Source organism: Schistocerca piceifrons, chromosome 1 (assembly GCF_021461385.2).
Source record: "Schistocerca piceifrons isolate TAMUIC-IGC-003096 chromosome 1, iqSchPice1.1, whole genome shotgun sequence".
Taxonomy (NCBI): Eukaryota; Metazoa; Arthropoda; class Insecta; order Orthoptera; family Acrididae; genus Schistocerca; species Schistocerca piceifrons.
The window spans coordinates 544,943,282-544,969,541 of record NC_060138.1 but is presented as its reverse complement, the minus strand read 5'-3'; the positions used below and the strand labels follow the sequence as shown (position 1 = coordinate 544,969,541).

The 26,260-nt window shown below is 40.4% G+C and overlaps 1 protein-coding gene across 1 annotated transcript in view; it reads right to left on the bottom strand.

The window, feature by feature from the left end:
* The window catches only part of LOC124800063 (guanine nucleotide-binding protein-like 3 homolog), a 114,471-nt gene that overhangs the window by 76,214 nt on the left and 11,997 nt on the right, over positions 1 to 26,260 (bottom strand). Inside the window, 2 exon segments of the mRNA XM_047262966.1 lie at positions 14,054 to 14,189; positions 17,588 to 17,889. Of these exon segments, the coding sequence (XP_047118922.1) occupies positions 14,054 to 14,189; positions 17,588 to 17,889 (438 nt within the window).

The window sequence follows — 26,260 nt, the reverse complement described above, 5'->3', positions numbered from 1 at the left end:
CGGAACCTAATCGGATTGCTATCGAAGCACAGTCAAATGTGACATATCGGAATTTTGCGGCAGTAGCTAGATGTTTTAACTGAAATGACGAGACGAAACATTAATTTTTTCCTTCCCAGGACTCCAACCCGGCACCTATCGCTGTTATATTCTAGAGAAAACGAACGTTAAATATAGGTTTGTTGCACCAGCAGTGACATGTGAGCATGTTTGAATTGAAATAATATGACGAAGAGTTCAGCGCTCACTGGGAATAGAGCCCCACACATATCGTTGTTGACTACACACAAAGATAAGTCAGCTACCGAATTGTTCTCCACCAGCTGCTCAGAATAGCATCTTGAACGTACAGTCATCTCGCAAATAGTTCTGTGTCTCACTGGGAGTTAAAAACGTCAGATATCGTTAGTGTTGACAGCGAATGAAAATACATTAAAAATCAAAATTATTATCCACCAGCAGATAGGTGTTCTCATGATAGAGCTTGATAATACATAATTAAATCTTTAGTGCCGGCCAGGATTCGATCCCATTCACACGTAATATGTGAAGGTGTTGAGGAATCTGCAGTTTTGGACAAACAACAAATTGTAACCGAGCTGTATTGCCACGAAGGGATCAAATTCCGCGTTAAGGGCGGTCTGAGTTGCATTCCCAGTTCAGAACCAATTTTATCGACATACAGAAGCTCAAATAAAAGATGGAATAAGTGTCCTGTGACCATACATAGCGTTTGTGTCGTCACTTGAAATAAATAACTAGTATAAGAAAGGTTACTGGTGATAGAGTTTCTACATGTCGCCACTCCAGACTTTATTGTGGTTCAACCTACCGTCTACTTGGTAAAGAAGGAATATCATCTTTAATGTGAATTTTCAGACCACGCAGCCATTATATCTCCTTCACTTGGTGTAGCCAGGAGAGAATGGAATCTGTCTCTCCCTATCTAAAATCATTGACAGAAGTGGGAATCGAACCCAGACCATAGGTATAACAACCTACCATCCGTCCAACAGACCACGAAATCCCCTTCTCTGCGAGTCATTTTTCTATCGTAACGCAGTTGCGCCACACTGGATGAGAATTCTGACACACAGGCTCCCTGTAGTAATTTGCAGCATGTTCAGTAAATTCATTTACCTGGTTGACCGAATCACCATGAACTAGCTGCCTCGGCTACCCAGTGCATACATTCGACTATTTTGTAATCACAGAAATAAAATCACGTAACTGCCACCTACACACAACTGCCAACAGTGTAGGATGCAGAAGTTTAAATAGGAAGTGTTCCTTTCCACTTGAGCTATTCTATTGCGCTATCTGTTACTAGAAAACGTCGCTCAGTCCAAAAGAAAAGCTGTAACTGTTTGTCTCTCAGAAGTCAAGACCTGGCCATATGCATAATCTCACAGTGCTGTGGAATCCAAAAGTTCTGGAGGAATAGTTGCCGAGCTCTGGAGCTGTTGTAGCTACGTGTCAGCTTGTAGCATAGATAAGATGTCGCGAGTTTGAATACATTCAGTGCCACATTTAATAAAACGCAATTCTGCTCTCTGCTGAAGTTATCAGTCTAATGGAACTTTGAACTTAATTCCCTTCACTTCTCAACCCAAAGTAGTCGCATGTGGAAAAAGGACTAACTACTGTGACATTTTGTTCTGTTCAGGTTTAATAGACAGCAGACAGCAGATGCATCTCGAAGATGTGTAGGGAGAGCGCATCGTGCCATAATATGTCAGAAAAGTATTTTCTACATTAGCTGTCGTGTGGTAGTGATATTTTATTCTTCTTCAAACTTTGACAGCTTTAACTCAGAACAAGTTTTCTACATGCATGTAATCAATAAACTGCATGTGCATTGTCAGACTGTCATAGGTAACATCAGAGAATTCGCATATATCGTTGATGATTAATTTCTCTCTCATGTTTACTATTGTTTTAACAACACTAAAGGAAACCTTACGAAAATTGTGCACTGTATTATAAGAAATGAAATAAAACTAACCATGATAACCTTACGACGAAAGTATCTGTACACAAGCATGCCTCTATCGACACGAATTAGTAAAATACTACTCACTTAGATTTTGATTGGGTCTGTGTTTAATTGGTATGCTGTGTCATACTCAAGAGGTATGCAAATGTGGCATTTCATAAATATAGTTACGTATTCCTAGAAACCCAAAATTCGCTTGTCAGCAGCGGAAAGAGGCGTTACCTGTTGTGCAGCATTGTAAGTTTTTCAACATTGCACTATGAGCTGAAAGCGTTTTCTTGCGATTTCCTTATTGATGTTTGATCTGACTGCTTGTAGCTCTTTCACAGAAGGGATAAAAACGTTACAGTCAGTGAGACTGGAACTGCGAACCGTAACAGACGCTGTTTCACAGGTCAGCACGTTACCACAGAGCTGGCGAGGAGGTACGAGTCTCAGCTTCCTATTTCGAGGGCAATAGTAACTAGAACTCGTAAACCGCTATTTAAAGGTCGAGATCAGTTGCGATTTCCACCTTCAACGACTTTCCTGGGCTGAAAACCGTAAATTTTCAATCTTTTGTTACCCTTCAAGCGATAATAACTCAGATTATTCAATGGAAATGACAGGTAAAATCAAGTGAACATTGAGGCTTAATTCCGTGCACACCAGGAAGTAACTCGTCGATCACAGAGTTGCCAAACATACGTTGCCTTGTTGCCAAATCTCAGTTACAGTACCAGCAGGAAGAAGACGAACCGATGTGATCCTACAGCGGTCTGGGAAGTGACCATAGCTGGTGTCTCCAAGTCGCGGCTGCTACGGCCTGGAATACGTAATGCGTCTGATTCGCTTTCTGTAACTAGGTTTAGGGCCTGGAGCGTAGTTACTAATAATACTCAGAACTGACTGCAAACTGAGCATCATAAATCAGTAACTCTCATTGTTGTTTTTATATTTCTTTCGTAAGTGTACTCAAAACTAAGAAAGTCATTCACAGGCGTTTTCGTGCCTCGCCGATAGTCGAGCACAACAAACAAACAAATAAAAAAAAAAAGAATGTGTGTGTGTGTGTGTGTGTGTGTGTGTGTGTGTGTGTGAGAGAGAGAGAGAAAGAGAGAGAGAGAGAGAGAGAGAGAGAGAGAGGGGCGGGGAGGGAGGGAAATAAAAAGCAATGAGAGAGAGAGTAAAAAATTGTTGTAAAGAAATTGAATCATGGTATTTAAAGAACTTTTTCATTAAAATGACACGTTCCACATCATTACGAAATGTCGTATTCATGATCTATTGAACAAGAGGTAATCTAATCTAATCTAATCACATCATATTGATGACTAGCCATGAAGAGTCATGAATTACCGAAAGTTTTGCCAATACCAGTAACCAAATCTAAACTTGAAAATAAAAGACGACAATTTTTGTAATAAACTGTGACTCCTATCAAGACCCTTTCGTCCCTGTTATCTAACCACGAAAGATGTCTGATATACCTCCATTCTGAAGTAACAAAGTGTGCATGCATTTAAAGATGAAGTGCATGATGTGAAGTTCTGTGACGGAGATACGAACCCAACACGTAATCCGATTGTTAACTAAGAAAAATCAAATGTTACGTATCGGTTTTTCTTACGAGCCGCTAGGTGTCTGAATCTAAAATAAGGATACAAACTTTTGTGCCTAAGCGACAATCGAACTGCACACCTACCGTGCATCCACGAATATAGCATAAGTATCAGTTGCTTACTCATGAACAGTAAGATGTGTGCGTGTTTGACCAGAAATAACGACACCTGTTGCGATTGTTGGCAACACATGAACAGACATTGAAATTGCGCGTTAATTTTCACTAGCAGGTCGGTGTGCACTTGATAAAGCTAGAAATGAAATTATGAATATTTTTGTACTGGATCAGGTTTCAGACCCACATACTTACCTTTGGAGACCTAGAGAAGATTGCAGTCTTGGGAAAAGGAACGAAATGACTGAACTATACTGTTCCGAGAGATTCAGATCCTCGAAAGAGGAGATACGAATTCGAATCACAGTCCAGCACCAAATTTTTAAACGTCTCTAGTTCAATCAAGTACAAGTAAAATAAGAGCCCTGTCCCTTTAAATGGCTATCGGTTCATTAAATAAAATAAAATTTGCTAATGTAAGTAAGCTTACTGGTGACTGTATTTCTGTTTACCATGATTTCCGCTGTGTCATTTCCCAACGTAAACCGGCTCTGCCCAGTCGGTAATGAAGGAACGTGATGTTTAAGGCGGATTCTGGATTATAACGTCTTTCTCTTGAGGTTACCAGAGGTAAAATAAATATGTTTGTGCCTCTTAAAAGTAAATGCCTGAACCCACACATTGCACCTGTGATAGCTCGTTCCACCAGACCATTGTGGTCACATTATCCAGCCCCAGGAGTGTGCTGTAACGGATGATGTGCTTAGCTTACAAAATTAGTCACGGTGGAAAAAATGCGAGTCTATTAAATGGTCAAGTAGAAGCAAGCTTCTGACGCAGAGATTATGCTATTCTCATGTCAGCAGGATGTAAAGACTCTTCTAGGCATCATAGGCTGGATGTGAAGCCATTTTGATTTTTCACAAATTCAGCAAATTTCGTAGTTCTAGAAAATCCACTGTGAAGTGTGAAGTTGCCGGATAATTCGATTATTACTGTTATTATTAATATCATTTTATTCATACCGCTGCTGGAACACGACCGTAGTCTTGAGGTAAAACGCGAGACCAGCTAATATGACGTCTGGCGACCGAAAGCACATATCGACAAAATTTTTATCGCCCCTTTCCTCTCGGTGCTGAAGCTATGAGTGTAATACAAGCGAATCTACAATATCATATTAGCTGGTCTCGCGTTTTACCTCACGACTACGGTCGTAGTCAAGAGTAATGTACTAAGACTGGAGTCAAGACTTCCTCTGGGAAGTGCCGCAGTCTACATGTTGCCAGATCGAGCATATTGCCAGACATAGAATTCTGAGAGGAGCATGACTGTATTGTCCACCTTACGTGAACGACTCGGCGGTCAATTTTTTGGTCTGAGACTGTATCTACAACACATATTGTACGCTTAAGACCCAGAAGAATTTAAAACAAAATGTATTTTTTAAGAGAGCAACGTTAACCATACCGTTCGAAGTATTCATAGTATTGTATACGTCTGTGTAAACGCCTTCCAATGACCACTCAAGAAAGACAAGGATACACAGTCTAGCTTCAATATTATAAATACGCCTCAGTTTGTGGATGGACTCAGACTTAGGTTGATAATAATTTTGAAAATTTAGCAGCCCTGTACCCATTGGTGTTAAACTCGTTTTCAACCAATGATTCCCACAGCTACAGGGATACTACTTGTGATACCTCTTAGACAGAATACTTAAGCAGTGTTATCAGACGAAAAGATCAACCTGACACAAACTGTGGGAAGTTTGTTTTACAACTTTCGTACCTGGATATTCAGCTTTTTCCTATTTGAGATATCTGTGAACGTTGCTGCTTAAGACAATTTAAGCAGAAACTAAATTCCCTCAGCTTCGACAATGTTTAAAGAAATCGTCTTATCGGCACTAAATCGTGGTTTGTGAATTGTTTACCGGCCGTACTCTTCCGTATTTTGCCTTTTGGAAGGCGAAAGCTTACTGACAAATTTCACACAGAAATTACTGTTACAGTGTAGTTATGGAGCCAAATGAGTGAATTGCGTATTTTCCGGTGAGAAAGAGCACTGGCAAACAGTCTTCGCTACATTAGGTTATTTAAACTGGTGTCACTCTGAGCTAGACTTTATGGTCAGCGACTAAGTGTAAGGTCAACGTTTCGGATGCGAGTTTGCGACTGCGAAATACTTTCCTACATTATAGAAGCGAATATTAAATTTGAACTAATATTGCGAAAATTTTGTACTTGGACAGCTTAGAATGAAAATACTTCTCTTTATTGCAAAGGGAAACAATAGATTTTCTAAAACACTGTCTGTCATACACTACTTGAAACAGGTCATGTCGACCACATCATGTGGAAGAACTAACAGCAACGTATATCGGAAGGCAGTAAGATCACTTGCCTTTTGGTTTGTCAGTAATCGATAGCCATTTCTAGGCGAAAGTAAATGAAGAAAGGCAGTGCGATTTTGTTACCACGTAACGTCTTCGTCAATTACTTTAGTTTTAATGTAATCTATGACTAATTGCTGGTGTTTGATATTAACATGAAAAGGATTCCGTAGACAGGGAAAGAAACTGTTCATGGGAAACTATTTCTATAGTGACCAAAAGGCATTAAATGATGTTCAAGCACTTGAGTTCCAGCAGCGGTATAATTAAAATGATATTAATAATAACAGTAATAATCGAATTATCCGGCAACTTCACACTTCACAGTGGATTTTCGCGAACTAAGAAATTTGCTGAATTTGTGAAAAATCAAAATGGCTTCACATCCTGCCTATGATGCCTAGAAGAGTCTTTACATCCTGCTGACATGAGAATAGCATAATCTCTGCGTCAGAGGCTTGCTTCTACTTGACCATTTAATAGACTCGCATTTTTTCCACCGTGACTAATTTTGTAAGCTAAGCACATCATCCGTTACAGCACACTCCTGGGGCTGGGTAATGTGACCACAATGGTCTGGTGGAACGAGCTATCACAGGTGCAATGCGTGGGTTCAGGCATTTACTTTTAAGAGGCACAAACATATTTATTTTACCTCTGGTAACCTCAAGAGAAAGACGTTATAATCCAGAATCCGCATTAAACATCACGTTCCTTCATTACCGACTGGGCAGAGCCGGTTTACGTTGGGAAATGACACAGCGGAAATCATGGTAAACAGAAATACAGTCGCCAGTAAGCTTACTTACATTAGCCAATTTTATTTTATTTAATGAACCGATAGCCATTTAAAGGGACAGGGCTCTTATTTTACTTGTACTTGATTGAACTAGAGACGTTTAAAAATTTGGTGCTGGACTGTGATTCGAATTCGTATCTCCTCTTTCGAGGATCTGAATCTCTCGGAACAGTATAGTTCAGTCATTTCGTTCCTTTTCCAAAGACTGCAATCTTCTCTAGGTCTCCTCCAAAGGTAAGTATGTGGGTCTGAAACCTGATCCAGTACAAAAATATTCATAATTTCATTTCTAGCTTTATCAAGTGCACACCGACCTGCTAGTGAAAATTAACGCGCAATTTCAATGTCTGTTCATGTGTTGCCAACAATTGCAACAGGTGTCGTTATTTCTGGTCAAACACGCACACATCTTACTGTTCATGAGTAAGCAACTGATACTTATGCTATATTCGTGGATGCACGGTAGGTGTGCAGTTCGATTGTCGCTTAGGCACAAAAGTTTGTATCCTTATTTTAGATTCAAACACCTAGCGGCTCGTAAGAAAAACCGATACGTAACATTTGATTTTTCTTAGTTAACAATCGGATTACGTGTTGGGTTCGTATGTCCGTCACAGAACTTCACATCATGCACTTCATCTTTAAATGCATGCACACTTTGTTACTCCAGAATGGAGGTATATTAGACATCTTTCGTGGTTAGATAACAGGGACGAAAGGGTCTTGATAGGAGTCACGGTTTATTACAAAAATTGTCGTCTTTTATTTTCAAGTTTAGATTTGGTTACTGGTATTGGCAAAACTTTCGGTAATTCATGACTCTTCATGGCTAATCATCAATATGATGTGATTAGATTAGATTACATTAGATTACCTCTTGTTCAATAGATCATGAATACGACATTTCGTAATGATGTGGAACGTGTCATTTTAATGAAAAAGTTCTTTAAATACCATGATTCAATTTCTTTACAACAATTTTTTACACTCTCTCTCATTGCTTTTTATTTCCCTCCCTCCCTCCCTCCCTCCCTCTCTCTCTCTCTCTCTCTCTCTCTCTCTCTCTCTCTCTCTCCCACACACACACACACACGCACACACACACACACACACACACACACACACACACACACACACACATTCTTTTTTTTTATTATTTGTTTGTTGTGCTCGACTATCGGCGAGGCACGAAAACGCCTGTGAATGACTTTCTTAGTTTTGAGTACACTTACGAAAGAAATATAAAAACAACAATGAGAGTTACTGATTTATGATGCTCAGTTTGCAGTCAGTTCTGAGTATTATTAGTAACTACGCTCCAGGCCCTAAACCTAGTTACAGAAAGCGAATCAGACGCATTACGTATTCCAGGCCGTAGCAGCCGCGACTTGGAGACACCAGCTATGGTCACTTCCCAGACCGCTGTAGGATCACATCGGTTCGTCTTCTTCCTGCTGGTACTGTAACTGAGATTTGGCAACAAGGCAACGTATGTTTGGCAACTCTGTGATCGACGAGTTACTTCCTGGTGTGCACGGAATTAAGCCTCAAAGTTCACTTGATTTTACCTGTCATTTCCATTGAATAATCTGAGTTATTATCGCTTGAAGGGTAACAAAAGATTGAAAATTTACGGTTTTCAGCCCAGGAAAGTCGTTGGAGGTGGAAAATCGCAACTAATCTCGACCTTTAAATAGCGGTTTACGAGTTCTAGTTACTATTGCCCTCGAAATAGGAAGCTGAGACCCGTACCTCCTCGCCAGCTCTGTGGTAACGTGCTGACCTGTGAAACAGCGTCTGTTACGGTTCGCAGTTCCAGTCTCACTGACTGTAACGTTTTTATCCCTTCTGTGAAAGAGCTACAAGCAGTCAGATCAAACATCAATAAGGAAATCGCAAGAAAACGCTTTCAGCTCATAGTGCAATGTTGAAAAACTTACAATGCTGCACAACAGGTAACGCCTCTTTCCGCTGCTGACAAGCGAATTTTGGGTTTCTAGGAATACGTAACTATATTTATGAAATGCCACATTTGCATACCTCTTGAGTATGACACAGCATACCAATTAAACACAGACCCAATCAAAATCTAAGTGAGTAGTATTTTACTAATTCGTGTCGATAGAGGCATGCTTGTGTACAGATACTTTTGTCGTAAGGTTATCATGGTTAGTTTTATTTCATTTCTTATAATACAGTGCACAATTTTCGTAAGGTTTCCTTTAGTGTTGTTAAAACAATAGTAAACATGAGAGAGAAATTAATCATCAACGATATATGCGAATTCTCTGATGTTACCTATGACAGTCTGACAATGCACATGCAGTTTATTGATTACATGCATGTAGAAAACTTGTTCTGAGTTAAAGCTGTCAAAGTTTGAAGAAGAATAAAATATCACTACCACACGACAGCTAATGTAGAAAATACTTTTCTGACATATTATGGCACGATGCGCTCTCCCTACACATCTTCGAGATGCATCTGCTGTCTGCTGTCTATTAAACCTGAACAGAACAAAATGTCACAGTAGTTAGTCCTTTTTCCACATGCGACTACTTTGGGTTGAGAAGTGAAGGGAATTAAGTTCAAAGTTCCATTAGATTGATAACTTCAGCAGAGAGCAGAATTGCGTTTTATTAAATGTGGCACTGAATGTATTCAAACTCGCGACATCTTATCTATGCTACAAGCTGACACGTAGCTACAACAGCTCCAGAGCTCGGCAACTATTCCTCCAGAACTTTTGGATTCCACAGCACTGTGAGATTATGCATATGGCCAGGTCTTGACTTCTGAGAGACAAACAGTTACAGCTTTTCTTTTGGACTGAGCGACGTTTTCTAGTAACAGATAGCGCAATAGAATAGCTCAAGTGGAAAGGAACACTTCCTATTTAAACTTCTGCATCCTACACTGTTGGCAGTTGTGTGTAGGTGGCAGTTACGTGATTTTATTTCTGTGATTACAAAATAGTCGAATGTATGCACTGGGTAGCCGAGGCAGCTAGTTCATGGTGATTCGGTCAACCAGGTAAATGAATTTACTGAACATGCTGCAAATTACTACAGGGAGCCTGTGTGTCAGAATTCTCATCCAGTGTGGCGCAACTGCGTTACGATAGAAAAATGACTCGCAGAGAAGGGGATTTCGTGGTCTGTTGGACGGATGGTAGGTTGTTATACCTATGGTCTGGGTTCGATTCCCACTTCTGTCAATGATTTTAGATAGGGAGAGACAGATTCCATTCTCTCCTGGCTACACCAAGTGAAGGAGATATAATGGCTGCGTGGTCTGAAAATTCACATTAAAGATGATATTCCTTCTTTACCAAGTAGACGGTAGGTTGAACCACAATAAAGTCTGGAGTGGCGACATGTAGAAACTCTATCACCAGTAACCTTTCTTATACTAGTTATTTATTTCAAGTGACGACACAAACGCTATGTATGGTCACAGGACACTTATTCCATCTTTTATTTGAGCTTCTGTATGTCGATAAAATTGGTTCTGAACTGGGAATGCAACTCAGACCGCCCTTAACGCGGAATTTGATCCCTTCGTGGCAATACAGCTCGGTTACAATTTGTTGTTTGTCCAAAACTGCAGATTCCTCAACACCTTCACATATTACGTGTGAATGGGATCGAATCCTGGCCGGCACTAAAGATTTAATTATGTATTATCAAGCTCTATCATGAGAACACCTATCTGCTGGTGGATAATAATTTTGATTTTTAATGTATTTTCATTCGCTGTCAACACTAACGATATCTGACGTTTTTAACTCCCAGTGAGACACAGAACTATTTGCGAGATGACTGTAAGTTCAAGATGCTATTCTGAGCAGCTGGTGGAGAAAAATTCGGTAGCTGACTTCTCTTTGTGTGTAGTCAACAACGATATGTGTGGGGCTCTATTCCCAGTGAGCGCTGAACTCTTCGTCATATTATTTCAGTTCAAACATGCCACATGTCACTGCTGGTGCAACAAACCCATATTTAACGCTCGTTTTCTCTAGAATATAACAGCGATAGGTGCCGGGTTGGAGTCCTGGGAAGGAAAAAATTAGTCTCGTCATTTCAGTTAAAACATCTAGCTACTGCCGCAAAATTCCGATATGTCACATTTGACTGTGCTTCGATAGCAATCCGATTAGGTTCCGGGTTCGAATCCGTGTCCAACACACAGCTTTACCTCACGGCATTTCAAGTAAGTTACTTGTGAAGAAGCAATATTTAACATCTCTCGTCGTTCGTTAACAGGGACAATAGATGCTGGGTAGGAATTCGTGTCTGTTAAAAATGTTTGCGTTATGCAATTTAAAGTTGATATTTCCTAAGGAAACGTATGAAGACGCAGACTTCCTCGTTATCAATATGTGCGGCATGTCTTTCGTGTTAACGAAAGTAAATTCCCGCTTTACCTCTTCTTACGTGTCAAATGAAATGTATGCCATGAGGAATAGAATATTTGTTGACTGCGTCCTTTCTTGCTTCCATCCTTACCAACATATTTCTTCATTCTCGTGGTAATCATGACATTCTATGTGTATGCTGCAAAAGATTGCAAGTGGACAAATTCGACATCGAGGTGCAAAGCGTTTGGTATCTTACATTATATTCAATTCGAATAAGCTTCCGGTGTATCTTTACTTCGTTTGTATTTTTAGATGATTATGAACGTTACGGAAATTTATCTCACATGCTTTATGTTGAATGAGAAACATTGAATGATCCGTTTTGCTTTCCCTACGTTGAAATGATATAATGTCGGCGTGAACAGCCTTCTTCCACGCCGGAAGCTGAAACTTGTATCATTCTGGATTAATGATAATTGAGTGTCTCATATGTATCCATAGCCCACAAGGCGACGTCAGAAACCATCAGGGGAGAACGCCGCATAAAAACCAAACGTGCGCGCGCGTCTCCACTCTGAAGAACCGTATCGGAGAATCACGGCAAGCATTTCGCTGAAGAGCTGCCTCGTCAGAGAGCCGAGAAATGGCAGCGTTGTAGCAAGTATTTGTCAACACTCTGATAGTGCATTTACTTCCGGGTGTAGGTCGGCGTTACCTCGCTAAATTCACTTGACATTCGTTTCCCACATCGAAGACTCGTACGATATAATCCACTGCAAGATGACACAATTAGAAAGTATATTTAATTTATGGACTCCAAGAACGGCGTTCTTCACATAAGTAACACCTGTTTGTGTGTGCATTCGGGAGGACGACGGTGCAATCCCGCACCCGGCCATCCTGATTTAGGTTTTCAATGATTTCCCTAAATCGCTTCAGGCAAATGCCGGGATGGTTCCTTAGGAAGGGCACGGCCGATTTCCTTCCCCATCCTTCCCTAATCCGAGCTTGTGCTCCGTCTCTAATGACATCGTTGTCGACGGGACGTTAAAACAGTAATCTCCACCTCCTCTGTGTGTTTAAGGTTGCGTTTTGAGGCTCAGGCAACATCGCAGTGACTATAGTCCGCCTCTGGCCGCCAGTGTGTCGTTAGTTCAGAGGTTCCCTTGTGCTTTGCAGTGCTTGTATTATAAGACATAGCAGTTCGAATCACGGTAGAAGCCGCTGACTACAACCTTTTACTTTCCATTTTAATTAATGGAGTTGCAAACTGCTAGTAAAAATTTCTTATGCGAAATCTGAAGAATGCCTTTAAACATGAACCTTCGTCCGATTTCGACTTAGTAAATTAAGTTAATATCATGGACTTCTGCTTTGCAAATTCCAAGGTGCTTCACTGTAAAATAGGTCCTGAAAAGATTCAAACCGACTTTCAACGATATAAATTTGAGCTTTGTTCGTCATATAGGTCTAACATGTCAGAAGGTTGTTTATGAAGTGCACATGTTCATTAATATAGTTCCCTTCTTCTAAATTTTTGCAATAGCATTTAACTGTAGACGTTTTCTAACACCGGCGTTAGCAATTCCTTTCCGTTCTCTGAAACCTTCAAAACGACAAATTTTTCTGGTTTAAATCTGATGACCTTAACTATCACTTCCGATCAACAATAAATACTTCATGAACCCATACATGAAACTCCAAATGTGCAGTGTTCCTGCACTGCTACAGAGCATGCATTGCAAGGTATTCACACAGTTTATCGCATAGACTTACCATAAGAAATGAAACAAGAACTGTAATACACTTTACACCACAGACGCTCACTCTGGCTTGACGAAAACATCCAAACATTGACCAAAAGTTGCACAAATAATTGAGTTTGAAAGGAAAAGAAACGAGGTATAAAGCATTTATAAATTCATCGAATGTAGTGAGGTGGTTTAATTTCGTCCCAGTCTATAAAATTAATTTCGGGCCATACTCAGCTCTTGCCGATTAATGTAATATAATACCCGCCTACTAATTAGGGCGTCTGTCTCCGTTGCTTTTGAGCGTGAATGGAAATCGTAGAAATTTTCTGTGGAGCAACATTTAATAATAAAGCGTTTTAAATCATCAAAAGCGATGAGCGGTAGCAGGCGCTTTCGATAAAGAACGGGGGAGTGCAGCGCCGCAGCTGTCGCCACGGCCGCTGTCAGTAGCCAGCTAATGGATCCCGGAGCTTTGCCGATTACGGCGTCCAGAGGAGGACAGTCTACAGGAAATCTGCCGCAAAATGGTTACTGGACAAAATTTTGATATCGGTGTGTCAGAAAGCGAAATAGATTGAATCTGCGCTACTATTACATTCACGTGTTCAGTATTCAGGCAGAAGAGGCTATAAAAATATTTTATGCCAGCTGCTCTCGATCCACTGACATTATGAACAGAAACAACGCACGCTACCGCTAGACCACAGGTGCAATCAGCCTATAGTTTCTCCATCATGGGACAAGTTTTCCTCCAGGAAGTGCCGCAGTCTGCAGTGTTGCCAGATTGTGCAGATGACCGGACTTAGAGAATTAGCGAGTTGGCCAGTTTTATTGTCCCATGTCGCGATCGGCGCGGACTTAGCCTCTGAAGCGGCCGGCCGCCGGTCAAGTTTTATGTCAAAGAGTGTACAATAACTCATTGTGGTAGAGACTAACAGACATTTGTGGCTATGGATCACTTTTTTCAAGGTTGCATAAAGGGAGGGGACAGACCACGAGTTACAATACACATGCAATCAAAACTAAGAGCTGTCAAAAGGAAAGGGAATTGGATGATGATAGATTATCTTGCAATTAGAAGCTATACACTACCTGCTTTGTTCAGAACAAGAACAAGTCTCTTGCTGCCAGCAGAATCGCGAACAGCTTGCTCTACCTGTTGACAGCGCGTTCCCAAGGGATCTCTGGCATCCACAACCTCCAGAATGACATCAGCTGCTTGCAGCACCTGGGCCACAATTGTGTCGGATAATGGTTACAAAAGTTTCGCAGTTTTTAAAAATACACATATATAAAAAAACCTCTCATGACACAGAAACAGGTTAAGCAAGGACCAAAAAATCATAAGAAGGTTTAATGAAAAGTTTCTCTCTCAACACAATTTCTACTGTGTATGCGTATGGTCAAGCAAGATTTTTCACTTCTTTCATTTCCTCAGCAAATAAATTTGTTTTCCACTCTCCATAACACTCATTTAAAGCAAAGATAATCAGCTTATTCAACAAATTTCTTCCTAATATAAGTTTTCTTGACGGCAAGACAGAAGGACAATTATGGTATACTATCCCTCCAAGAGATGCAGTCTAAGATCAGATTGGAAGAAGAAATCAGCCATGTTCTTTTCTAAAAGACCATCCCCCCCATTTTACCTCACACAATTTAGAGAGACCACAATAAACTTAAACCCATATGGCTAGGTAGGGATTTGAAACACCATCATCCAGAATGTGAGACATGTGTCCTTAAGCTAGGAAACACCAAAATAGTCAAACAAGGTCAAATCTCAGAAAAAGAGTGGGTGGGAAAGTATTTAAAAACTCAGCACACTGAACTTTTGCCAATATAAATACAAATGTATGGGCAGATGCTCTTTCCTAGTAGATTGCTTATTTGTATGCTAATGCAGAGCTGCTCATTTAATTCACAATGCAAAATGACCAATAATGTGCAATTAGAATCAGTAACAGATTTACCACTTTACAGACAGTCTACCAAGATATTTCTTAGTGATTAACAAAAATGGAAATAAACTGATTGAAGAATTAAGGGGGGACCTCGATGAAATTGACCAAAAATGTCAATTTTCGATTCATTTTTTATTTGTTAGTACAACTCATGGAGAATAAGTTTCCAAAGTTTCAATATTGAAATCACATCCAAAGTGCTTGAAAATTAATTAAAAGTGTGACGCGGCCTTCCTGCCACGCCCACTTTTTGAAGCAGCACTTCAATACCAGCTCAATGAACAACGAATCTGTGTATTACTTTCAACCAAGCATGTGCAGGATACATCTAGAAGGCCATGATACATACTCTGGTTTTATAGATCATCTTTGACTCTTTTCCGTATCTTATAAACAATAAGATGTGTGGTAGTGATAACATTCAGATTATAGATGATGGTAAGGGAGTAGGCTTGGCAGCAAATCTGCAAATTATGTGCAAAAAATGCGATGCTGACAGCTCATTCAAAACTTCTAACTGTAAAAACTGTTACTATGAAGCTAATATGAGGTTTACCTATGGATTGAGGTGCATTGGAGGTGGGAAAGAAGGGGGAAATTTATTGTGTGGAATAATGAATATGCCAGTGCCATGTCTGAGATTTACACAAATAAACTGTGTACTGGAAAACATAAATTTCTGACTTGTGTGAGGACAGTATGATAACAACTACAGTAGAAGCTATTGCAGACAATGGCCCGTTAGATGAGAACGATTCTCGTTATGTTAGAACAGATCTTGTGTCGTGATGGTAAATTCATGAAAAGAGGGCATACGTCTTTATATGGTGTGTCAAGTGTCATAAGTATTGAGACAGGGAAGGTAATAGATATTCAAGTTATGAGCAAATTCTGCCATAACTGTGCACTTAGTGGAGAATGTGAAGAAGATGTAAAAGGGCATAACTGCAGCAAAACATCATCTGGTTCTACTGGTGGAATGGAAGGAGCTGGTATGCAAATTATTTTTAAGAGATCTGTCAAGGAACATGGTGTCAGATATGTGAAATATCTTGGGGATGGTGACTCCAGTACATTCAAGTCTGTGAATGAGAGTAAACTTTATGGAGAACTTTCAACTGAGAAATTTGAATGCATAGGTCACATCCAGAAGAGAATGGGATCAAGATTGAGGAAACTTGTCAGTGACATGAAGAGCAAAAAGTTGGAAGATGGAAAGGGCACTGGTGGACACAACAGACTCACAAAGAAGATGATAAGACTCTCTTCAAGTGTAATACGGCAAGTCTATCAGACAGAACCTATCCAGTGTATATGAGAAGAAAAGTGCAGCATGGGCTACATATTGCCACATGTTGTCAACAGATGAACACCCTATTCATAATCTGTGCCACATTAGCTGGTGTAAATATCTACAAACTGAGAGGGATAACAACCCCTACATTCACAAGGAGATGCTTCCAAATTGTATCCTGGATCTTGTCAAGCCCACTTACAGGTTTTTGGCTGATCCTGCACTTCTCAAAAAGTGTGTTCATGGCAAAACCCAAAATCCAAATTAGTCTCTAAATTCACTCGAAACAATGCCCTAAAAACACATTTGCATCTGCTACAGTTGTCAGAATTGCAACTTATGATGCAGTTATTGTATTTAATGATGGGAACGTCGGGAGGATGAAGGTATTAGAAAGAATGGGCATAGGAAATTTTACTCAAGACATACTGAGAAAATAGATTTACAGCGTGTCTCTGCAGCTGAAAAGTCAGTTGAAGACCCGGTAAAGGAAAGAAGACAGACAACAAGACACCAGAAAAGAAGCCTTGAAGGGAAAGACGACCCAGAGTACAAATGTGGTGCCTTCTCTTCTGAAGAAGTGACGTAAGGAAAAAAGTTAGGTTGAACTTTAAATTGTTTCCTGAAAAGTTTGTTTTTTAAAGTTTATGTACCTTTTCCTCAGATTCTATGAATGCTAGAATTATGAAATTTTGTACACATATTTCTGTAAACATAATAAACGTTATCTCAAGAGCAAATTTTGAAATTCTGATTGCAAGCTGGGACATGGAGCAAAGTGCTTGGAAATTTGAATGAATTTAAAATTGTACTTATGGAATTATAATTAAAAAATTATGAAAATTCACCTATTTGACCTATTCCAAAAACCTCATGAGAGAAGCTTACAAGATATAGAGAGATGACACAGAGAATTTTTTGTAGAAATCTCTTGAACACTTTCTGAGAAAAAGGAACATACATTATTTTTAAAAAATAAAACTTCAAATTTCATTAAAAAAGAAAGCTGAATATATATAATCAAAGGATTTTATACGTAAATGTGTTACTTTCATGTAATGTTAGAAATAGATCATCACTATGAACATTTATTTTATTTTAAAAGGCGCTTCATATTTCCAAGACTTTGGCTTGTAAACACTTGAACTGGGGCAGGGGGAAAAAGGCGACAGAGGCAGAGTGAGAGTTGAGCAGATATAGAACCCTCTCCATAATTTTTAGGTATTTTGTCAGTGAAAGAAATCAGAAGCTTTCAAACACATGCCACACAACCTGCAAAGAAAGCTTTATTTTTTGGGAAATACAAAGAGAAATTCTCAGCAAAAAGTGGATGATCATAGAAAGTAAGAACTGTAGATTAAATTTTACCTTTTTGAATTCTCTGTAATATGACTGCAACCTATCAACTTTGGTATATTTAACACCATCATCATTAGATGTAATGTTCAAAGCCTCGTGAACTTTTTCTTTCTTTCCAGCTTCAGTAACAAGAGTCGACAAAGTAGCAGATTTTTGTGCTGTTTCCTTTTCTTTCTTCTTTTTCTCTTTTAACTCCTGCCTTATCCTCTGCTTTTCTTCTTCTTGTTTCTTCTTCAAAGCTTCAACTTCTTTTAATATGTCTTCTTTGAAAGGGCATATGTTTGGAACTTGAATAATTTTGTTTTTCTTGGCTAGAATGATGAATAATATGAAATCAGCATCAACATATTGCATGTTAAAATTACATATGTAAAGCCAGAGCAGCAGCAGCAGCACCAGAGAGAGAGAGAGAGAGAGAGAGAGAGAGAGAGATGTGTGTGGAAACTGGCACTAATCAAAGTGGTGGGAACAGTCCAAAAACACTGCTTTTGTGTGTGTGTGTGTGTGTGTGTGTGTGTGTGTGTGTGTGTGTGTGTGTGAGCGAGTGTATACCTGTCCTTATTCCCCCCTAAGGTAAGTCTTTCCGCTCCCGGGATTGGAATGACTCCTTACCCTCTCCCTTAAAACCCACATCCTTTCATCTTTCCCCCTCCTTCCCTCTTTCCTGACGAAGCAACCACTGGTTGCGAAAGCTTGAATTTTGTGTGTATGTATGTGTTTGTTTGTGTATCTATCGACCTGCCAGCGCTTTCGTATGGTAAGTCACATCATCTTTGTTTTTTTATTATATATATACAGGGTTATTACAAATGATTGAAGCGATTTCACAGCTCTACAATAACTTTATTATTTGAGATATTTTCACAATGCTTTGCACACACATACAAAAACTCAAAAAGTTTTTTTTAGGCATTCACAAATGTTCGATATGTGCCCCTTTAGTGATTCGGCAGACATCAAGCCGATAATCAAGTTCCTCCACACTCGGCGCAGCATGTCCCCATCAACGAGTTCGAAAGCATCGTTGATGCGAGCTCGCAGTTCTGGCACGTTTCTTGGTAGAGGAGGTTTAAACACTGAATCTTTCACATAAGCCCACAGAAAGAAATCGCACGGGGTTAAGTCGGCAGAGCGTGGAGGCCATGACACGAATTGCCGATCGTGATCTCCACCACGACCGATCCATCGGTTTTCCAATCTCCTGTTTAAGAAATGCCGAACATCATGATGGAAGTGCGGTGGAGCACCATCCTGTTGAAAAATGAAGTCGGCTCTGTGGGTCTCCAGTTGTGGCATGAGCCAGTTTTCCAGCATGTCCAGATACATGTGTCCTGTAACGTTTTTTTCGCAGATGAAAAAGGGGCCGTAAACTTTAAACTGTGAGATTGCACAAAACACGTTAACTTTTGGTGAATTGCGAATTTGCTGCACGAATGCGTGAGGATTCTCTACCGCCCAGGTTCGCACATTGTGTCTGTTCACTTCACCATTAAGAAAAAATGTTGCTTCATCAATGAAAACAAGTTTCACACTGAACGCATCCTCTTCCATGAGCTGTTGCAACCACGCCGAAAATTCAAAGCGTTTGACTTTGTCATCGGGTGTCAGGGCTTGTAGCAATTCTAAATGGTAAGGCTTCTGCTTTAGCCTTTTCCGTAAGATTTTCCAAACCGTCGGCTGTGGTACGTTTAGCTCCCTGCTTTTATAGAGTGTAGACTTGTACAGAATTGAAACATGGGAGGTAAACATTACAGGCAACAAGACGATAAAAGTTTTTCAAATGTGGTGCTACAGAAAACTCTTGGTACATCTGACAGGTAGATTGGACAACTAATGAAGAAATAATAAATTGAATTAGGGAGGAAAGAAATCGATAAGTGAATTTGGCTAAAGGGGGGGATAAGCTTATAGGATTCATGCTGAAGCAGCACGGAATATTCCATTTGATGATGGAAGTAAGTGCTGTGGGGTAAAAATCATAGAAAGAGACTTGATTGCGTAATCAGGTTCAAGCGGATTTAGGTTGCAGCAGTCATGCTCGGCTGAGGGGGGAGAGCTCGATCAAACCGTCTTCAGGCTGAAAACCACAGTGACAATGATGACAATAACAGCAGCAGCAGCAGCAGAGACAACAACTGAATTCACAGAGTATCCGTCTCTCAATTTTCAGAAAGCATTTGATGTCATTCTATATGTTCCGTAGTCAACAAAATATGTGCTTATGGAATATCGAATCAGGTATGCAGTTTTAATGGTGGTTTGTTAGCAAGTGCACAACAGCACTCAGTAGGCTAACATCCAGGTGCCGAAATATCCTTAAGATGGATCACAATACTAAAGAAAACTGAAAGAACATATTATCAGAATTCAATAGATGGCTAACCTATAGACAACGAGCAGTGTTGGCCAAGGCATTTATCTTCTATGTTACACAGGCTGGCAAGGTGTGTGTTTTGCATAACTGACTGGAGGACTGTTTTTGGTAGCCAAATAAGAAGCAGTGACATACGTGATGTATTCTGAACACCAAAACTGACATCATTTAGTATTCTCTAGAAATTATTTGTAATTACATTGGGTAAGGAAATGTTGCCTTAAATAGGGATTACCAGTGCTTTTCATTATTTTTTCTTATGTTCTGAAATGAAAGTTATGTGAATGACAGTTGTGCCACCCATAGTGTATGTTAGGTTCCAAGATAACAGTTTGGTTGTGAACTGATAAAGTCAACAAACATGCCATTGAAAGAAAAAGCTTGGTCTATGTTTACTGGACAGTTCAAGTAGTGATTTCAGCTGTGTATTATTTTCCACAAAATTCTTTACATAGTTACTGAGAATATTTTGAGAACTTGGGGGATTAGGGCAACAAATTTTTTAACATGGTAGGCTTTGGGACAACTACTTCAACAAATTGTTGAAAAAATGTAGTATTTCTAATGCTTGTTCACGGCCTACTTAAAATTAGCTATTCATCAGATTAGACTGATGAGTTTACGGGAACAAAGCACTAGGTCATCAGACATTCTACACTCTGAGCACCACATCAATGATATTCCTCAAAAAGAAATGAGAAGGACAGCCAAAATGACCATCAGTATGTTTAGCTGAGATGGAAAAAGTGGGAAGGAAGTATAAAGGAAAGCTAAATTACCATAAGATAGGGGGAACTATATCAGCTAAAAACAGCCCAACACCCCATGCAGCATCACAGATACTCCTTACCGATATTGAAATGGGGTGGACACAGCTGCACGTTTTGGAATTTTTGTCATCATAGAAGGTAGGCCTGTGGAATGCCCCAAGTTCCAGCTACAAGGATGTAAAAAACTCTTTGGAAAGAATTACTTTGGTGGACAATGGCATTTTCAGATGTTGTGATACAGCTCGTGCTTCCAGCATTATCAGTCATGGCAACAGTAGCTTCTTTAACAATTTGTGGCGCAATTGGCAGTCGGCCTCTCCCAGGAGCAATACCCAAATTGCCAGCTAACTTGAACTTCCAAATCATTTTCTTCAACCCCAGTGCAGAAATAGGACCTCTCCATATTCCTTTAGTGCATCATATTCGCAAAGAGCAGCAGCACTACTGTAGTTGTTCTGATAGAGCAGCTTTACAAGTAAAGTCCTGCTCAAATTGTATGGACCCATGTTGAGTGTATGCAACTATAAAGCACACTAACATTTGAGTTTTAACACTATGTCACCATATCAGCACCAGCACCTAATGGCAAGTCATGAAACTAACACTACTAACAATGCAAAGTCTCCAGTGAATACTGCCTGGATATCATTCCTGTAAAGTTGAGTACTCACGTGGAAAATAGTTTTCCATCTACACTGGCTCAAGCAGCAAAAGTTTAATTATAACCTCCCTGTAAACATGCAAGGGTCTGCAATGAATCTCCAGTTGCAAAAAAAAAACGAAGAGGTCTTTGGTTTCCTGGAAGTGCTTCCTGAAATTTGTGTTTTCCTTTTAAATATAAGGTGCTACCATATTCAGCAGAATTTCAAAACTGGAAGATGAGATCCTAGTTAAGTTACAGAAAGCTGATCCTAGTGCAGTTACAAAAAGCTGCAGTCTTCCATATTCATCACACGGAGGTTATTCCCACCACTTCTTGTTTAGTGTGATTACTTCCCACTATGTCTCTAAACTTGCTTCAATTTTTGAGCGTTAACAGTGCAGCGCCACATATCAATACAGTTTTCGAGTCATTGGACATAGCATAGCAGACAATCTAGATACACAATGAGAAAGAAAGATGCAGACAATGCAAGTACATCCCGAGAAATAGTTGCCACTAGTGTTGATAAAGATCTTAACAAGAAGCAATGTTTCTAACTTGTTGCAAACAGTGCAGGAATCATTTTTGCAACAAAAACATGTTTCTAATGGCAGTATGGACATGGCTTCATGTTACAACAATGAGGAATGTAGAAGCGTACACATAACTCAATCACAAGGTTGGACCAGGCCAGCTTACTAGCCACCTCTGCCCAAGAGTTAGCACGACCACATTCTCTAGTCTTCAAATAAGATTACACAACCTGCAGTTTCAAATAAAGTTTAAAACCAAGTAACCTCCTTGAATGACACCAGCTAAAACTGAGGATAATGAGCCTGATAGCTTCAGTGATTGCTTCATTACAGTAGAAGTAGGGCACTCTACTAAAATGTGCAGCACTGATAACTGACATTACATCTGCATTAAGATGCAGTGACATGTTTAAGGATCTGTTCATGTGTCAGTCAACTGTGGCATAGAACTGTAGATCCTAAGCAGGATATATTGCTTGAATACAATCTTTCACAGTACATAGCTTAATAGTACAATATGCATTAGATGAGTATGTGCCAAGCAAGACCGTAAGAGACGGAGAAGAGCCACCGTGGTACAACAACCGAGTTAGAAAACTGCTGCGGAAGCAAAGGGAACTTCACAGCAAACATAAACATAGCCAAAGCCTTGCAGACAAACAAAAATTACACGAAGCGAAATGTAGTGTGAGAGGCGTTCAATGAATTCGAAAGTAAAGTTCTATGTACTGACTTGGCAGAAAATCCTAAGAAATTTTGGTCTTCTGTCAAAGCGGTAGGTGGATCAAAACAAAATGTCCGGACACTCTGTGACCGAAATGGTACTGAAACAGAGGATACAGATTAAAGGCCGAAATACTAAATGTCTTTTTCCAAAGCTGTTTCACAGAGGAAGACTGCACTGTAGTTCCCTCTCTAGATTGTCGCACAGATGACAAAATGGTAGACATCGAAATAGACGACAGAGGGATAAAGAAACAATTAAAATCACTCCAAAGAGGAAAGGCCGCTGGACCTGATGGGATACCAGTTTGATCTTACACAGAGTATGTGAAGGAACTTGCCCTCATTCTTGCAGCGGTGTACCATAGGTCTCTAGAAGAGCATAGCATTCCAAAAGATTGGAAAAGGGCACAGGTTATCCCCGTTTTCAAAGAGGGACATCTATCAGATGTGCAAAACTATAGACCTATATCTCTAATGTCGATCAGTTGTAGAATTTTGGAATACGTATTATGTTTGAGTGTAATGACTTTTCTGGAGACTAGAAATCTACTCTGTAGGCATCAGCATGGTTTTCAAAAAAGACGATCTTGTGAAACCCAGCTCGCACTATTTGTCCACGAGACTCAGAGGGCCATAGACACGGGTTCCCAGGTAGATGCCATGTTTCTTGACTTCCACAAGGCATTCGATACAGTTCCCCACAGTCGTTTAATGAACAAAGTAAGAGCATATGGACTATCAGACCAATTGGACCAATTGTGTGATTGGATTGAAGAGTTCCTAGATAACAGAACACAGCATGTCATTCTCAATGGAAAGAAGTCTTCCGAAGTAAGGTGATTTCAGGTGTGCAGCAGGGGAGTGTCGTAGGACCGTTGCTATTCACAATATACATAAATGACCTTGGGGATAAAATCGGAAGTTCACTGAGACTTTTTGCGGATGATGCTGTAGTATATCGAGAGGTTACAACAATTGAAAATTGTACTGAAATGCAGGAGGATCTGCAACGAATTGATGCATGGTGCAGGGAATGGCAATTGAATCTCAATGTAGGCAAGTGTAATGTGCTGCGAATACATAGAAAGAAAGATCATTTAGCTACAATATAGCAGGTCAGCAACTGGAAGCAGTTAATTCCAAAAATTATCTGGAAGTAGGCATTAGGAGTGATTTAAAATTAATCGTCGGTAAAGCCAGACTGAGATTCATTGGAAGAATCCTAAGGAAATGCAATCCGAAAACAAAGGAAGTAGGTTACAGTACACTTGTTCGCCCACTGCTTGAATATTGCTCACCAGTGTGGGATCCGTACCGGGTAGGGTTGATAGAAGAGATAGAGAAGATCCAACAGAGAGCAGCAGGCTTCCTTACAGGATCATTTAGTAATCGCAAAAGCGTTACGGAGATGACAGATTAACTCCAGTGGAAGACTTTGCAGGAGAGATGCTCAGTAGTTCGGTACGGGCTTTTGTTGAAGTTTCGAGAGCTTACCTTCACCAAGGAGTCAAGCAGTATATTGCTCCCTCCTACGTATATCTTGAGAAGAGACCATGAGGATAAAATCAGAGAGATTAGAGCCCACACAGAGGCATGCCGACAATCTTTCTTTCCACGAACAATACAAGACTGGAATAGAAGGGAGAACCGATAGAGGTACTCAAAGTACCCTCCATCACACACCGTCAGGTGACTTGCCGAGTATGGATGTAGATGTACATGTAGATAATGTCAGCTACTGCATAACACTTCTTATTCCGTGACACTAGAAGTTGTTGGGATAGGGTCCTCTGTAAATCGAGGCATGGTGTCCCTTATTCAGGGCATCGTTTCTGGTAGCATTCTTGGCCAAATTACCCGACTGTTCATTTCCTGCGATTCCAATGTCACTAGGGATCCTCCCTGTGTCTTGGAGGTCAAAGAGAAAGTCTTCAATCAATGATATGGTGTTGGTGTTGCAGGTAGCAGTAAGTTACAGCTTGTAAACTTCTCAGAGTGTCCTGCAAATAAGGAAAGTTTCTTGTACGCAGATGTGGATGTGTCTAATCACATACGAGGTGCATTCAAGTTCTAAGGCCTACCATTTTTTTTCTAATTAACTACTCACCCGAAATCGATGAAACTGGCGTTACTTCTCGACGTAATTGCCCTGCAGACGTACACATTTTTCACAACGCTGACGCCATGATTCCATTGGCAGCGGCGAAGGCTCCTTTAGGAGTCTGTTTTGACCACTGGAAAATCGCTGAGGCAATAGCAGCACGGCTGGTGAATGTGTGGCCACGGAGAGTGTCTTCCATTGTTGGAAAAAGCCAAAAGTCACTAGGAGCCAGGTCAGGTGAGTAGGGAGCATGAGGAATCACTTCAAAGTTGTTATCACGAAGAAACTGTTGCGTAACGTTAGCTCGATGTGCGGGTGCGTTGTCTTGGTGAAACAGCACACGCGCAGCCCTTTTGTTGCAGTGCAGGAAGGAATTTGTTCTTCAAAACATTTTTGTAGGATGCACCTGTTACCGTACTGCCCTTTGGAACACAATGGGTAAGGATTACGCCCTCGCTGTCCCATGACATGGACACCATCATTTTTTCAGCACTGGCGGTTACCCGAAATTTTTTTGGTGGCGGTGAATCTGTGTGCTTCCATTGAGCTGACTGGCGCTTTGTTTCTGGATTGAAAAATGGCATCCATGTCTCATCCATTGTCACAACTGACGAAAAGAAAGTCCCATTCATGCTGTCGTTGCGTGTCAACATTGCTTGGCAACATGCCACACAGGCAGCCATGTGGTCGTCCGTCAGCATTCGTGGCACCCACCTGGATGACACTTTTCGCATTTTCAGGTCGTCATGCAGGATTGTGTGCACAGAACACACAGAAATGCCAACTCTGGAGACGATCTGTTCAACAGTCATTCGACGATCCCCCAAAACAATTCTCTCCACTTTCTCGATCATGTCGTTAGACCGGCTTGTGCGAGCCTGAGGTTGTTTCGGTTTGTTGTCACACGATGTTCTGCCTTCATTAAACTGTCGCACCCACGAACGCCTTTCGACACATCCATAACTCCATCACTACATGTCTCCTTCAACTGTCGATGAATTTCAATTGGTTTCACACCACGCAAATTCAGAAAACGAATGATTGCACGCTGTTCAAGTAAGGAAAACGTCGCCATTTTAAGTATTTAAAACAGTTCTTATTCTCGCCGCTGGCAGTAAAATTCCATCTGCCGTACGGTGCTGCCATCTCTGGGACGTATTGACAATGAACGCGGCCTCATTTTAAAACAATGCGCATGTTTCTATCTCTTTCCAGTCCGGAGAAAAAAAATCGGAGGCCTTAGAACTTGAATGCACCTCGTAATGACCACTAGTTCGACAGTAAAAACACACTATTCTCGTGGTAGGGAATGCTGCTCACCACCACCTGTATGTGTGAAAGCAGAGTTTGTTAGGTCATCAACATAAGATCCACCAGTGTAAATGGTTTCCCAATACTGTCATTCTTTCATCGCTGAAAAAAAATGTAGTAGTACAGATGGGTCTGTTATGTCTTTTGGCCAGAAGACTACAGTTACATGAAGATCTGAACCGAGACCCCTCTTTGAGGTGTTTGAGAGAACGATCATGAGAGAG